At 46.2% G+C, this 16,247-nt stretch overlaps 1 protein-coding gene across 1 annotated transcript in view; it reads right to left on the reverse strand.

Annotated features, from left to right (window-relative positions):
• Positions 1-12,056, reverse strand: part of ABCA4 (ATP binding cassette subfamily A member 4) — a 128,166-nt gene extending 116,110 nt beyond the window's left edge. The window contains exons 1-4 of the mRNA XM_032594091.1: positions 11,991-12,056; positions 3,313-3,406; positions 2,136-2,277; positions 105-244 (exon numbers count right to left, since the gene is read on the reverse strand). Of these exons, the coding sequence (XP_032449982.1) occupies positions 105-244; positions 2,136-2,277; positions 3,313-3,406; positions 11,991-12,056 (442 nt within the window). The remainder of the gene's footprint in view (positions 1-104; positions 245-2,135; positions 2,278-3,312; positions 3,407-11,990) is intronic.
• Between the last annotated feature and the right edge of the window lie 4,191 nt (positions 12,057-16,247).

Below are 16,247 nucleotides of genomic sequence, written 5' to 3' on the forward strand. Positions count from 1 at the left end.
CCTCTAGTACCTTTTCCCATCAAATCTCCCTGCTCTTTCCTGTGCCTTCTGTCTCTCTGATGGATGAGGCAAGTGATGGTTGAGAACACGCAAGAGCAGCACACCTGCAACTCTCTCAGGGTGAGTCCGGAGGGTGTCCATGAGTTGGGAAAAAGTTTGAAGTTCTTTCCAAACATGGCCAAGGTGCTGGCTCTCTGGTGCATCCATAAGCAGTTCTTGAAAATCTCGAAACACTCTTGCCAAGCTGTAAGAAAGACAAAGCTTCATCAGGAAAGACATAGTTGTCACTTTCATAATAATAATAACACTTCTTGCTGTTCTTTAAGATACCACATGTTTGACCCAGCTACTACATTATGTATCCTTGTCATACTGTGAAGGCCAAAGGAGAAAAGGACATTTGAACTTTGTTGTACATATAGGCTAATAGACAGAGTTGGTGAGCAATTTGTTTCGTTTTCTAGTTTTGGCAGGGCTGGGTCACCTCTCAACCCCATGCTCTGTGTGTCTTCTGTCCAGAGAAGCCTTAAGCAGGATGACATTAGAAGATATTACTGGAAGTTCTTTCCAACCATTGCCACTTCTCTGACACCTGCCCTTCCAGCCATTCATAGGCAGGGACAGCCATGCTGAATCTCCAGTTCCTCCCTGCATGTGTACACGCACACACACACACACACACACACACACAAACACACACACCCTCTCCCATGGCTAACTGGACAAGCAAAATGAAGCTGAACCAATCAGCTATGTTCCCAGGAATTTGAATGGTAGTCAAGGATGCTGTTATGATTGGCCAGGGCAAGGTGCTCTGAACTAGACAACAGAGCCAGCCTGGGCTTTGAGAAGCAGGGACATTGGTCCATGGAGAGAGGTGAATGTAGTAGATGCCCAGAGAGGGCCAGAGGGCTGAACCCTGTAGGCCCAGACAGAAGAGAGCTGGTCCCCAGCCGTCCAGTTCTTGTCCTGAGGCCTGCTTGGCTTCCCTTGACTTTGCAAGAAGGTCTAGTGTCCAAATCATATATTTGTCTCTAGAGCTTCAGCTTGCTTGAATGGGTTTCTGTGCCTTGCAAGCAAAAGAACCTTGAATAAGTCAATATTTCACCTGCAACAAGTGTGTGAAATGTGAAACCTGTATTTCCTGGTTCAAATGCTAAGTACAGCTGGAGTCTGACGCCCTTCTTCCCCAACTCCCTCAGGTTATAGACACCTCTAGCGCCAGTCCACCAAAGCTCCATCTAGCCTCCACTGAGGCATCTCCAAAACTCTCCTGATCCCACCATATAATCCCATGGGATCTTTATGGATGGGTGGGTGTTTCCTCTCACGTACCTCAGGGAGACTCAAGCTGAAGTTGTAGACTGCAAGTTAAAATCTCCAGGTGGTGTTTGCAACCACGTGAGCCCAACTAAAATGTCACCTCCCTGACTTTCTTAGGAAAACAGATGTTCCCTCTTCTATCTTCCTATATTCCAGGGATTAGCGAACAGATACATATTATAGGCTAACAGGCCATAAGTCTCTGTTCTAACTACTCTACTCTGCCATTGTAGGGCAAAAACAGCCATCGTTTGTTCCCAATGGGGAAGGCTACCTCTGAGCATTGGGCTGACTTGCCAAGTGCTCCTTTTCTTGAGTCAAAATACAGGTTTGTCCTAGAGGAATTATATCCGGAGCTCCTCTAAGGAAAAGAACTGGAGTAACCAAATATCCTTTTCCATCTGACCTGTGTTGTTATACAAGTATAGTGAAGCCCACTTCCCAACAACCCCTTGTTGGTGTCCTTCAGATGTAAGTTGAAGATCAGCTCAGTGGGTAAAGGACAACCCTGTGAGCATTCCTGAGCCTCTGTCCATAGGACATGTTCACATTATGTTCTCCCACCTCCTGCTCTGAAAGGGAATTCCAAAGGCAGATTCTCTTTCTACGTGATTTGACTTGAAATTAGACCCCAGATGAGAGGTCATTAGCCTGGAGTCCACGACTCCCCCCAAATCATATGCACAATGTAATATTTTATGTGTGTGTCCATTTTGGGGGCATAGGGGTTTTCATCTGTTTCTCAGAAGGGTTGTTAGCTCCTCAGGTTAAGAACCAGTGCTCTCAAGATTCGGGGGAATCTCAACACTTACATGGAGTCGTTATAGTTTGACACAATTCCAGGAGATTCTCCCGGGGTGGGACTTTGAAAACAAGGATTGTTCACATTGCAGAACATCCCCTGAAGCCACGGCAACATTCCTGCTGAGGGCATCGCCTTGTTGGGAAAATGGCCTTGAGGACAGGAAATGAAGACAAGGAGTTAGTCTTGGGAATCACATGGGATGCTGGTTCTAGTTGCTGGGGCCTCTGCAGGAAGGATCCTGGCCCCTCTGGTGTTTTCCTTCATTCATCAACATTTAAGAAGCAGGAGCCTCTAATAGATGTCAGGCCCTATGCTGAGTACCAGAGACAGGCTCTCTCCTCTCAAGCTCCCAGTGTAGTGGGGAGACAGACAAATGTTCTAGTAGAGGTACGGAGGGAAGTGTGGATGGGAACAGAGGAGGGATGGTGGAGGGATGTTAGCTCGAGTTGGCTCCACAGTGTTGCTGACACTTTAGGAGGAAAGGAGGTTCATCTATTCCTTATGTTCTTATGAGCACCTACCCCAAGCATGCAAGAAGGTTGCAGGTTATGGGCTCCTTGGGGTGTAAGCAAGAGTTTGATGCACAGGAAACTGACCCAGAACTTGAGGCTTAAAACTCATGAACAATACAGTAAAAAACAAGAATAGAGGACTGAGAAGCTTTGTATTACTCCTGAGGTCTGCACGTCAGCTGCTCAGAGGGAGAAGATGTCATCCTGGCTGGAAACCATGACATAGTATAAAAGAGGCACTCACAGGCTCATTCCATGTCCCAAGGTACCTCTGAGATCCAAGAAATAATATATGACTACATGTGGCTGTACAACATCCCTTCTCATTTTTCTCTAGCACCGTATATAACATATCCCTAGACTGGTCTCCAAAATAAACTCATTTATAATCTGCTTTTAAAACCAGTAAGAGTTTAGGTATAGGGAAAAAAAGAAAAGAACCGGCAGAAACAAAAACTAATTTCACAATTCTTCAGTAACTACATACAAGTATTTGCAAAGATGTAGGATTAAAATATTAGTTTGTATGATGCTAATGAATCTCTGTTTTTTGCACTGTAGGCATGAAATGATAAGTAGATCCAATCTGGCACCCTTAGCCCCCAAGGCTTTCCTAAACGAAAGGATTGGACCTCCAGGCTGGCCAGGGCTACCGCCCTCCATTATGCTTACATTCATGTTGGCTGTAGAGTGGGTTGACATTCCTTAACCAGATCAAGAGCAGAAATAAAGATAAAGGCCATACAAGTTCCACCACAAAGCGAATCTGGAAAAACAAAACAAAAAGAAGGAAGAGTGATGCTAAGACATTACTGGAAACACACCCAGATAAGACACACAAATCAGCACCTATCTGTGCAATAGGGTTTGGTTGTGGTCTATTTCCTAAAGGACTTCCTCCTTTTGTCGCCTCTCCCTCATTACCTCTATCCTGACATATTAGACCAGTAAGACTTTTTGTCCATTTGGGTTCTGCTCTGCCTCTATTTTAGGAAACTGCATTAACAAAGATTTTCAGCAAGGACCAAGATGGGTGTTTCAGTACTTTTCAGATGTCACTGTGCATGTGAATACAGACTCTGTTCTGTAGAGGCCTACCAGGATCTCACATGTCTAACAAGCTCCCAGGTAATGATAATGCTTCGGGTAGCAAAGATTTCATTATAACCTCTCATTCTGCAGATGAGGCTCAGAGAGGGCAGGTGACCTGTGTAGTGTCAGAATAGCAGTGACAACATCTGAACCAGAATCCAGCCTCCTGTCTCCAGAACCAGTGCTCTTTCTGCATCTCTCCACTGCCCTGCCTTCTTCTAGTGCACACTAGACCTCGTGTGTATCGCCAATGAATGACCTTGCATATGAGGTCACTGAATGAATGAGCAAATGACTCCGAAGTACTGTGATCCATAGCAAGGTCAATAAAAATCTGTGTTTACTGACATCTTTCCTTCCACAATTTCTTGTTGCTTAAAGGAAGAAAGCAGGGCATACTATTGGAGTTTTTACAATTCTGGCTGCTGCTAACAACACACGGTTGAAAGCCATTACTAAAATATAGGTTCAATTAGAGTTTAAGGACTTGACTCCAAAGGAAGAAGCAATTGGTTGTTTCAGCCATATTCTGTGGCATTGCACAGTCATATTCTGTTGCAGGTGTGGGATTGTGGGAGGGAAGAAGAGGAGGGGGCATGTGAATTGGGGAAATGGAATAGCAATTCTACCCAACCCCCACTCCAGAGACCTTAGGAAGGAAACTCCTAAGATCTGAAGGAGAACTTTTGCTGATGGCTAAGAATAGAGACTTAAATATATATAGATCAGCTAGGGGTCATTTGCATGGTCTTTGGCCCTTTGTCATTCCTTTCTTCTTCTTCTTTTTTTTTTAAGTTTATTTGTTTTGAGAGAGAGAATGAGAGAGCAAGAAAGACCAAGGAAGGGGCAGAGAGAGAGAGAGAGAGAGAGAGAGAGTCCCAAGCAGGTTCCACACTGGCAGCGTGTGGAGCCCAACTCAGGGCTCAAACTCATAAACCATGACATCATGACCTGAGCTGAAACCAAGAATTGGACACTTAACCAACTGAGCCACCCAGGTGCCCTGACCGTTTGCCGTTCCTTTCAAAGAAATGTACATAAGTGCTCAGCAAAGTGATAGACACCACAACAGGTACTCAGTGAATATTTGTTCCTTTCCTGCTAGTAGAGTATGCTGGCTATGGAACTATTGCAAATTGTAACATAAATCAGTGCAGGGGAAAGGATAATGCATTGAAGAAAAAACAAAACATGCATAGGGCAGGTGGTTGCAGTTGGAACTTATTTTTTTAAGTTTATTTTGAGACAGAGAGTGCACTTGGGTGTGCATGGGCCCACAAGTGGTGGGGGGCAGAGAGAGAGGGAGAGGGAGAATCCCAAGCAGGTTCTGTGGTTTGTGCAGAGCCCAGAACCTGACTTGGAGTTCTGTCTCATGAACCCTGAGATCATGACCTGAACCGAAATCAAGAGTCAGATGCTCAACCAATTGAGCCACCCAGGTGCCTCAAGGTTGTAACTTTTTACTCAATGTTTTATTCAAAATATGTCTAGGGAAGATATGTTAAAGGAAACACACTAAAATATTATTATATATGATATAAATTTTCCTTAAGACACTCACTTTTCAGGGCTCCCTGTACACATTTTTCTATAAGATGGCAAAGCATCGAAATTGGCCAATTCCCATCCAGTGTTACAAAGACTGACCCCATTGGATAACCATTGGAATGTTGGCAGTTCCCCTAGGGCAAGCAAACCAAAGGAGGAGGGGATTGAGCCTCTTCCCCAGGGACCCTATCTCACTGTTAACACCCTCCCCAGCACAGCTGTTCCCACAGTACCCTGCACTCCCCTTATCACTCATTGTAAATCAGAGTCCTTACTCCTTCATGGAAATGGAACCCTCACTGGTTGCGAGCTTCCTAAGGGCAGGGGCCGTGTCTATCCTTGTCACTACTTTGATTCCACACCCGACACAGGGCCAGCTTCATAATAGGTGCCCCATAAGTATGGAATGAACGAACCTTTGCTGAGACTGGTCTAGGAGGTTCCTGAAGGAGGTGGAGGTGACACAGAGGCTCAAGTCACCAAAACTTTGCAGATTTAACAAACTGCACCCCCCGAGGCATATTCTGTACACTGGCTCCATGCCTTCTATCCTAGGTCCTTCTGTCAATGAGTAAGATCAGGAAGCAAGTCTGGCAAGATAACCATGTGAGTGACAAGTACAAGCAATGAAACCGGAAGTTGTTCCTGGTGTCTTCACCAAGGAAGCGTGACAACTAGCCCAGATTCCACACATCAGACTCTTCCCCTTAAGACAATTGCTTGCAACCTTGGCTTTCTTCCAAGTCAGTCAGCTTCCTTCCACGTAGCAATGTCTATCCGGAGTAGTCTGGTATGTGAGACATTTGGGAATGGGAAGATCTGGGATAAGAATCACTTTGGGGCTTGTTTCATCACTGAATCTCAGTTTTCTCATCTGTGAAATGAGACCGTTTCGTCCTTCAGCATACACTAAGAGTTGAGAGTGTCAGTACTGAGGTTTTTATCCAGCTCTGCTCCCTATTAGCTGTATGACTTTGGGTAACCCATTCAATCTCTCCATGTCTCAGGACTTCATCTGTAAAATGGGGGCTGATACCAGGGCCTCCCCACCCCCCCGCCCAGAGTGGATGAGAGGAGGAAGTGAATGTGAAACACCTAGAGCAGAATCGGGTACAAGGTAACATTCAATAGACACATATCATTTATTATTGACCCTCACTTTCACAGAGATCACAGGGATGCTGTAGGTCACAGCACATTATAAAGGCTAAAGAGCAAAGAGATCTCATTTACTTTTTACCTGTGAGGTCTTAGGTCTGCCCTCCACTCACATTCAGGTTCCCTCTCTTTCTCCCTTTCTGGATTCAGAACTGTTCATTTGCTGGTTTGGAAACATGGGCTTCTTGAGTTACTGACCACCCACTGTCCCCTGCTCCATCTCTTAGAGAGGCTTGCACCAGGGGAGGGATGGGCCAGCCTGGCCTACCCGTCCGTGGATAAAATTCCCGAACCCAAGCTAGCACACACACACATCCCTTCCAGTGTTTGTCACACACGTTCTCTCCTCTCCTCACTCACTCCTTCTTGTATTTTTGAAGTATCCGGTCTTTGCAGGACATTGTGATTTGAAGTCCCCCATCCCCCCACCCCCACCCCAAGTGGGAGACCAGATCAGAATTCTCCTTTTCCTCCTTCATTCTTTGCCTGGCCTAGGACTAGTGTGGCTCTGCAGGTGTTCCTCTCCACCGTATCTCTGAGTTAGGGCTGCTGTTGTCTGCCCCCCACCCCCTCTTGACCACCTTCTTTCAAGGCAGGTCCCAGGTGGCTGCCAGCTGGAATCAGGTGGGGAGCTCAGGCTGTGCCCCACATCAATTACACCGGACATCAGGTTGGTTTTTGTTTGTTTGTTTTTAACACTTCTCAGGTAATTCCGATTGTGCAGCTGGGTCTGAGAACCACCAGCACAGGTAGTGCTTGGTAAATGAAAAACGTCTGTTGAGAGGTCAGTGCTATTGTTCTAACTCTGCGACGTTTGTCTTGGAGGGGCCGCATTTCACACTCCCTCCTGCACAAAGACCACTGGCAATTCTTTTCCAGACGGGCAGGTCCTCACAACAACCTCTCCCCATGGTCCCCGCCCCAGTCATGCTCAGCATCCCCACCCCAAAGCGGCATCCTTGTCCTTGATGCTCAACTGTGCGCAGGCATACCCCAGGGAGAAATTCCACAGCGTAATTAAAAACATGTTTTGAAGGCGGCTCTGACTCCCCCCACCCTTTCCCTTTAAACATGTCTGTAACTTTAATTAAGCCCAGCCAAGGCTCAGAAGGGGCCGGTGGAAATTTTTTTTTTTTTCCCTAACTGGTATTTCCTTGTTCTCTCTCTCTTTCTCTCCTTTTTTTTTTCTTCCCCTCCCCCTCTCTTTATAGCTCAGTCTACATGGGGGAGGAGGGGTTGCAAGGAAGGGCAGAATTGTGCTTGTTGTTTTAAATCTCCGCCAGCTAGATTTCCTTCCCTCCTAGTCTGTTTCCAATTTAAAGGTGGGTAGCCAAGGCTTGAAATGAACTGCTTGATTCTCCCTTCTGCACCAACAACCCAGCCAGGATTCTTAGCCTGGATGAATCCACCCTGGGACCTGGGCGGGCTTGCAGCGAGCTGCCCACCCTCCCTGCACCTGCCAGGTTCTCCTTGCCTATTGCTGGGCCTGGAACCAAAGGCCACAGGCCTAGCAGGTGCCCAGGTCATAATAACCCCCCTACTCTCATGAGTCCTCAGGCCTCCCCAAACATCCTGCTCTGACATGGAAGCTGGGACAAGGGGAGGACACCAAGGAGGACTTGCACCGGGAGCTCTCAGGGGCAGGAGACACACCCAGTGATCTTTATAAACCTGGCACAGTGCCTGGCCCGTAGCAGATACGGGCGGGTGTTTATTTGTCCGGGGCAGTGGGGAGAGCTCTCGTCATTGGAAGTGCATGTTCTAGGGCCAGCCTTGAGAAGTCTTCTCTCACGCTCTCCAAACCCCATTTCTCTTCTGAGCGCCCAGAGCTCATCCTCACCTCCCACCGCACACTTCCTTCTACTCCACTGTTGCACGCACTATTCTGTCGGTAATTTTGTGCAGGTGTGAGCTCCCACCGGGCTCCAAATTCCATGAGAGCAGGGGCTGTGTCTGAGTCACTGGGCTGTGCTGGATGTATAGGGTGATCATACAGCCCAGTTTGCCAGGTTAAGTGTTAGTTTCCATTTATTGCCCTGGTACCATTGCTCCTAGTACCTCCTTTCACTTTCAGAACTGCCCCAGTTTGGATAATAAATTAGATGGCCACCCTATCTTTGTGGTCTCCATGACCACAGTGTGGGGTCACAGCCATATCTGCCTGTCCTGAAGTCCCAGGACCAGTCCCACCCGTCACTAACCTCTGAAGCCTCATTGACCTCATCAGTACCTGTGGAGACACCAGTGGTATCTCTCCCATGGAGCTGAGTGACACTACAGTGCCAGGTACTTGGTAATACTTGATACATGTTAACGGAGGAAGAAAATTTTTAAAAAGGGGTGGGAGGAATGCCCGGATCTAAAGATTTTCATCTTCTTCTCTCAGGCGTTGGGAGAAGAGGAATGGGGACATTTGATATCTGTTTTGCTGTTGCTCACAATAGTAAACACCCAAAGACCACGGACGTTTGAGCAAGTAAAAACCTGGGAGCTGAGTTGAGGGCTAGGTGTGTTGTACTTTCCTTACAGTCACTATTTGTAGAGGCAAAAGCTTCCAGAAGAACCAAAAGCTTAGGGAAGGAGCCACAGACCCCTGTCAGGGCTGCAGGGGGCTGTGGAAGATGCCCCCATCTTCCTCAGAAATCCTGGAAATTCCTGGAATATGGTAGCAGTGGGGACGTTGGCTGGAGGCATACCAGGCAGAGGTCTCAAATTCCAGGCCATCGGGATGACACCAAATGAATGTCAGCCCAGAATGGGTCTAGTCTTAGGAGATTCCCCCAGCCAAGGTTCTCAGCCCAGCTGGTCCTATCTCACCACAGAGAGGCTGGCCAGGTGTTCCTCTGCGGAGAACACCATGAGAAAGACAGAGTCCCCGAACAGGGGACACCCACCAACATCAGGGAAAGGGAGCGGAGGTTGTGAGGGACTCTGAGCCAAATCCCGTCTTTAAAAATAGGGTCGTTCTCTGTAATAGCAGCATGCCTGACACAGAAATAGAATCATTTCAGCAGGTAAAGTCCTCAAGCATATTGTCTGAAGGCCACAAAGAGCACATTGCGAGTAGAATTAAGTGATATTCTTAATTTCTTCAGGAAACGAGATAAAGAAAACAGTTGCTGATTGGGTTTTCCTTGGCATTCCACAGATGGTGAACATCTTGTGGACAAAGACCATGCTTGTCTTGTTTGCCATTGCGTACCCAGCACCTGGCACAGTGCCTACTGATTAATAAGTACTGGTTGATTCAAGGAACACATTAATAAATAAATGCATTTAATAGTGAATCTTGTTTGGGGCACCTGGGTGGCTCAGTCAGTTAAGCGTCCGACTCTCCATTTCAGCTCAGGTCATGATCTCATGTTTCATGTGTTCGAGCCCTGCATCAGGCTCTGCACTGGCAGTGAGGAGCCTGCTTGTGATTCTTTGTCTCCCTCTCTCTCTCTAGTGTGCACTGTCTCTCAAAAAATAAATAAACTTAAAAAAATAGTGAGTCTTGGGGCGCCTGGGTGGTTCAGCCGGTTAAGCATCCAACTTTGGCTCAGGTCATGATCTCGAGGTTCATGAGTTCAAGCCCCACGTCGGGCTCTGTGCTGACAGCTCAGAGCCTGGAGCTTGCTTCAGATTCTATGTCTCCCTTTCTCTCTGCCCCTCCCCTGTTCACGGTCTGTCTCTCTGTCTCTCAATAATAAATAAAGGTTAAAAAAATTAAAAAAAATAGTGAATCTTGCTTAACTTTTGTCTATTTTCATTCTGGAAGGGAAGTTCTTGGAAGCCAGGGACTGAGTCTCTGATTACTGTTAGCACTTGGCTCCTGAGGGCAACAACTGACTTCAACACTTTGGAAAATCAGAGTTGCTTTGACAGAGGAAAGCAGCCTGAGGAGAGTGGTGTTTCCCAAATATGAGGGGATCCTACCTTGGCTTCCCTCTGCAGCCTCCCTAAGTCCTATCCAAGCCACACACGGCAGAAAGGACCGACCACCTGTGCACATGGTTGGACTGTCTCCTTTGCTGCTTGCTCCCTTTGGGCTAGTTATTAAGCTATTGTCCCTCTGCTCCAAACCCACCCACCAGCCAGGGTTCCTCTGGGCAGGGGACCCCAGGAGCAGCCTCATTGTGCCCCTTCCTCACAGGTCTGAGTTACAGCTCTGCCAGCATCTTCTCAGTGTTTCCAAGTGCTACCAATTCCACGTCCTTCCTTTGGTTCCCTCAGCACTGGGGGTGGGAGCTGTGTCCTGCAATTGCTGCCTCTATGATACCTTGCTCTCTTCCACCCACGTGGGTAGCAGCTCTGTACTTAGCTAACACCTTTTTACATTCCAGATTTTCTCTGACTGAACCCTGACCAAGACAATCACAGGCCTTCAGATGTTCTACCAGATGGCCCCCTTCTTCCCTAACATTTTTTCCAACACCCAGGAAAACCCTGTCCTGCCTGCATATACCCATCTCAAATCGAGGCTTGGAACAAATCCATTCTCTTCTTCCTCCCCGTCCTCCTTCCAAAGTCTCCCTGCCTTGCCTGCCTCCAGTCTGTCTAATCTCAGCTCTATCCACCCCTGGGTCCTTCCTTCTTCCTTCCTCCCCCAGCATCTTTAGTCATTTGACGTTTCCAAGACTGCAAGGCTATAGCAAAGTGCATATTTCTTTATAGTTACCTATTTACTTCACCCCTTTCCAGAAAAAAAAAATAGAAGCCAGTTGGCATTTGCATGTATACCCTTGGGGTCCTCTGATCCCCTGTGGCTCTTGCCTACACTTCTCAGGGGATATCTGGCCTGTCCTACCTTTTATTGCTCGTGGTCTCAAAACACCCTTCAGGTTTCCCCAGCCAGACTGGAAGTGAGTCCAGGGTATAATCTGTGTCTTTTTCTTTTACATCCCTGGTCCAGCCCAGCCCCGTATCAGCCCCTTTCACTAAAAGGGCTCAGTGAAAATCCCGGCTGGGTGATAAGCAGTTGTATCTCATTGAATCTAAGACACCATCAATTGTAAGGCGCAATGTTACTTCTTGCACACTAAGAAACAAATGTGTCCAGTTAAGGTGTGACCATACGCTGCACCCAATGTCAGAAATGTGAAAGTGTGAAAAGCCAGTGTGACTCATAGAATCAATGAATACAGTATCATTGGTCTGGAAAGCTCTTGGAGTGTTGTTTTCCTTTGAGCCTGTTCTTCAGGGCTTAGGATCTTCCCACACAGCAGAGTATGGATGCTCAAAGGGCTTGTGGACTGGAAGGGCAGGTTTCAACACCAGGGGGTGGGGGAAGGGATGGGCAGGCCGTGGATTCACATGCAGGGAGGGCAAAAGAAGACTACAATTGGCCGTGCTGGGCTGCAGGAGGAAAGGGCCCATCTCTGGACAAAGAAACATGTCTTCCTATGAAGGACGCTTGTCAGAGAGGTTCACAGAGCAGCCAGCTGTTACTTCCGTGCTAAATGGCAAGGAGCCCACCGACCTCTCACCTTCCCCACCCCACCCCCACCTCACCCTCTCCACTGTTTCTTTGCTCTCCACCTCACTTTGAGACCACAGACTGCCCTTCTTACCTTTTGCCTTTTCCTCAGGGTCCAGTTCTTCCAGAGCAAAAGCTGGATCTGTCTCACAAAGCCCATGGTGGTGGCCACACGAACAGGAGATCACTCCAAGCCCTCGGTTTATGGAGGGACAGCAATAGACATACAACACTGCTCAGAGCACCTCTGTCTCGGGCCACTGTGTCCTTCTCTGGGTGATTAGAGGCTAGTTTCCCCCTTCAAAGCATAATCCCTTTTAATTCACGTAAGCCCTTTGTTGAGGAAAGCAGGCTGCCACTCTGTTGCCCCCATCTTAGGAAGAGAAGAGACACCTAAAGATAGGAATGGCTGGGCACTGAGCAAAAGGAGGTGGGGGACTTCCAAGGGAAGCATAAACACATCACAAAAATATAGAGGCTATGAGAAATTAGATCCGTGCTGGGGAACTAGATTCATTTTGTACCCCAGGCAACGGCGCCCAGGCCAAGAGCTGAGTTTGGGCTGAAATCTCACTTGTTTGTGCTGACCGAGCCTTGGGCCCTGGTAGAGGGCTGCATTCAGGGAAAAGGAGTGTCTTTTTCTTTTCACAAAGGGGCCTTCAGCTCACCAGAGAGGTGAGCCATATGGGTCGGCAGAGCCCAGAGGCTGTGTACCCCATGGCTGGAGAAATTCGATCTGCAGCAAAAGGGAATGAAGGGAGCGCATAGAGAGGCAAGGCGGAGGGCATGAGTCCCAGCTGTGTCCCTGTTTCCAGTTGTCCTTGGGACACAGCTGCTCCCTAGCTTCTCTTTCAGGCTATTTAGCTGTAAGACACCCCAATCCCTCCAGTAAAATCCCCTTTTGCCTAAATTAGCTCATTTGGCTCCTATCAATTGCAGCCAGAAAGGTTCCTGCCTATTTATTTATTGTGAGTTACCTTAACAAGGGGATCTGACCTGGACAGACTGACAATGGGTCAAAGAATTTATCCGCAGCCCATTGGAATGTATCTGAATACAATTCCTGGGTAGGCACATGATTGCAACAGCAACGCAAATAGAAAACTCAATAGAGTTGCAGTCATTTAAAAGAGAAGAACTAGACTTCATGAGTATCTTTTAAGGAAGCCAAAGAACCCCAAAATAATCAATATTGTCAGTTCCTGTATCTATTAGGAAAAGGCTGACAATTATTCAAAACCTGCTGAGCAACGTGAAGGCTTCACAAGTGGGAATATGCGTGGCAGGTTCAAAACACACCAGTCATGATACATTATCAGCTGGGACTAACCCACTTTCATAGTTGATCAAAACACTGAAAATTCTATCAACTGATTCTCCAAACACTTTGGTGGCCCATGAATCAAGTGGGGTATTGCTATCTGTTTCTAGTTTTGAACCAACTTTTTGTTTAAAATGTATTTACCATTCACCGTTACAAGAATTCTCTCTAGAGAGTCTCAAAGTGAAACTGTAAACACATTTTTCCTTTGTTTTTCAAAGCAGAAGCAATACCACATAGTTCATCGTCAGAGAGAAATGATGAATATTTCAAAACCATTTGGCACAGAGTAGAGGAATTTCTCTAGAAAAATAATCTCTAAAACTTCCATATTTAAAAATATCTTTGGAGGAGAAAAAGTTAGAAATCATGAGAATGGAGGTAGTGCATGTTTCCCTGAGTCCTCAGGATAGCATAAAATGAATATCTATTACATGCCAGTACTAACTAATTTCTAGATTTGGATTTACATTTTTTTTGAGAATGATTAAAAATAAAAATAGTTTCTTAATTATTAATAGCAAAATACATAAAAAAATGTCTTTAGGGGCACCTGGGTGGCTTAGTCAGTTGAGCGTCCGACTTCGGCTCAGGTCATGATCTCGCAGTTCACAAGTTCAAGCCCCGTGTCAGGCTCTGTGCTGACAGCTGAGAGCCTGGAACCTGCTTCCGGTTCTGTGTCTCCCTCTCTCTCTGCCCCTCCCCCACTCTTGCTCTGTCTTTCTCTCTCAAAAATAAATAAGCATTAAAAAAAATGTCTTTATAGACTTGATATGAGTATAATCCCAGAACTTTGCTTTTACCTAAAATATCTACACCTTGATTTTATGTATTAATCAGTCTTGACTCTTACTTGATATGGTCTCATTAATGAATTTTGGGGCTTGGAGCTATCCTTTTGAGGTGGCCGCTCACTGCAGCAAGAATGGTATGCCCATTTTCTACTTTGCCTTGCTAGGGACATTTACATAGTGTCATAAAAGAGAACCAGGTCCCGTCACTAATTATTGTGGAGTAGAAATTAATACCAAACTAATAGAACTTAAGCATTCAGTGGTATTATGGAATCATAGGCTCTGTACACTGAGAAATAAATTATATTTTACTAATTTAATCTCTACTATGAGAATCTTGCACATAGCTGGCACTAATTTAGTCTTTCCTGTAAGAATTTTGGACTTCATGTTGTTATTATTGTTCAACTGGCATATAGATATTACATTTTAGTGTGTAAAAATAGTACTATTTGAAAACATATTCACTTGAAACATGTCCACAAGCTTCTATCTTACTTAGTGAGAGGAGGCACGGCTCTCATGTTTAAGCAATCTCTGCCTCCCCAAATATTCCAGAGCCACTCTGTACACCACGTAAAAAGAGAGGTCTTGAATGGAAATCTAGAGAGCTCACTGTTTAAAAAGCAGGCACTGAGGGTTTTATCACGGCACACCTTCTAACAGCAACGTGTGGATACTCACCAAACGCCCATCACAGAAGAACAGATACATGAACTGTGGAGTATTCTCTCTGTCAAAGCTCCTACAGCAGTAAGCATGAACAAAGTGCACCTACAAAAAAAAAAAAAAAATATATGGACAGTTCTCCCGTCCAGATGCTGAGCAAAAAAGCCTGACACAAAACATGTTAGTCCACATTTATATAAAGTTCAAACACAAGCAAAACACATCTCTGATGTTCAAAGTCTAGATGGTGGTCACTCTTTAGGTGGGCGGGGCGGCTGTAAGAGGGTGCAAGGGGTATTTCTGGGGGTGCTGGAAACAGTTTTTTTTTTTTTTTTGATCTATGTGTCAGTTACTTGGGTATGTTCAGCTGGTAAAAATTGGTCTGTAAAGTCAGGATTTGTACACTTCTCTGTATGTATGTCAGACTTTAATAATCGTAGTTTTTTAAAGAGCAGGTGAAGGAAGAGAACGCAGTGAAGGAGCCTGAGCCGGAAGAGCTAGAGATGATGGGGAAAAGTCTGGAAAGAGGGGTAACCTTGAAGTCACGGAAAGGGGATGTTTCAAGAAGGAGGAATTGTTCCACAGTACCAAATGGCTCAAGGAGAGTGGGTAGCATAAAGGTCACTGGATTTGATGACTTCAAAGCCATTCTGTAAGAATGGCAGAAACCAGAAGCAGCGGGCTGAAGACTGAGACAGGAGAGTGCAGCTGCTGTCACGTAGCTAGACTGTGCAGGCAGATGATGGAGACAGTAGCTAGAGGCAACATTAGGTCAACCGGGTCTTCGTTTCCCTGAAGACAGGAGAGATTTGGCCATGTTAGTGTGTGGGAAAGAGCCAGTTGAAAGAAAGATGCTAAAGTTAGTGGTGGATGATTGATGGGGTCCCCAGGAAGGGGAGGAGGTGGAATTAGCCTTGGGCAGGGGAAGGGGCACTTTGCATTCCATGGACACCGCAGGGAAGGAGGCCAGGGAGGTGCAGGTGCAGAATTCATTCAGGAAGCCCAGACGGAGAGTTGAGGGAGCTCATCCTAGTGGCTCTTGTCTTCAATGTGGCATAAGAAGAATAGGGAGATTAAGTGGGATAATGTGAAAACACTTTGTGAATTATAAATTGTAACAAACACACAAATTTACAGGGAGGGTATGTTACAGGAGAGTGATTTAATAGACAATGTGTAGAGATCTCAGGAGCCAAATTATTCATAGACAATCCCTCTCCTACCATAGGCAACGCCCCTCCTGCCCCCAACACACACTGGCTATTATATTTATCTAATTAGCTGGCAAATCACAGGTACAATCTTGTTATTCAGTTCAGCTTAGCAGTTTAAACCAATAATCAGCACCAACGGAAATGTTTCCTGGAGATTCTTTTTCCAGTTACAGTTAATTCTGCTCCAAGAGAACTGGTCCCTTTTAAAGGTCTGCTGTCCCTTGGAAGACAAGGTCCTAGTTTCTGGATCTCATTCTCCTTCTCCATCTATGCTGCCTCCCCCACAGGTCCCCCTGGGGGTTCCCTGTGTTTCTCTTTTTCCTGGAGACCCAGCCTGCTCAGATCTCTGGAGT

This window comes from Lynx canadensis, chromosome C1 (genome assembly GCF_007474595.2).
Source record: "Lynx canadensis isolate LIC74 chromosome C1, mLynCan4.pri.v2, whole genome shotgun sequence".
Classification (NCBI taxonomy): Eukaryota; Metazoa; Chordata; class Mammalia; order Carnivora; family Felidae; genus Lynx; species Lynx canadensis.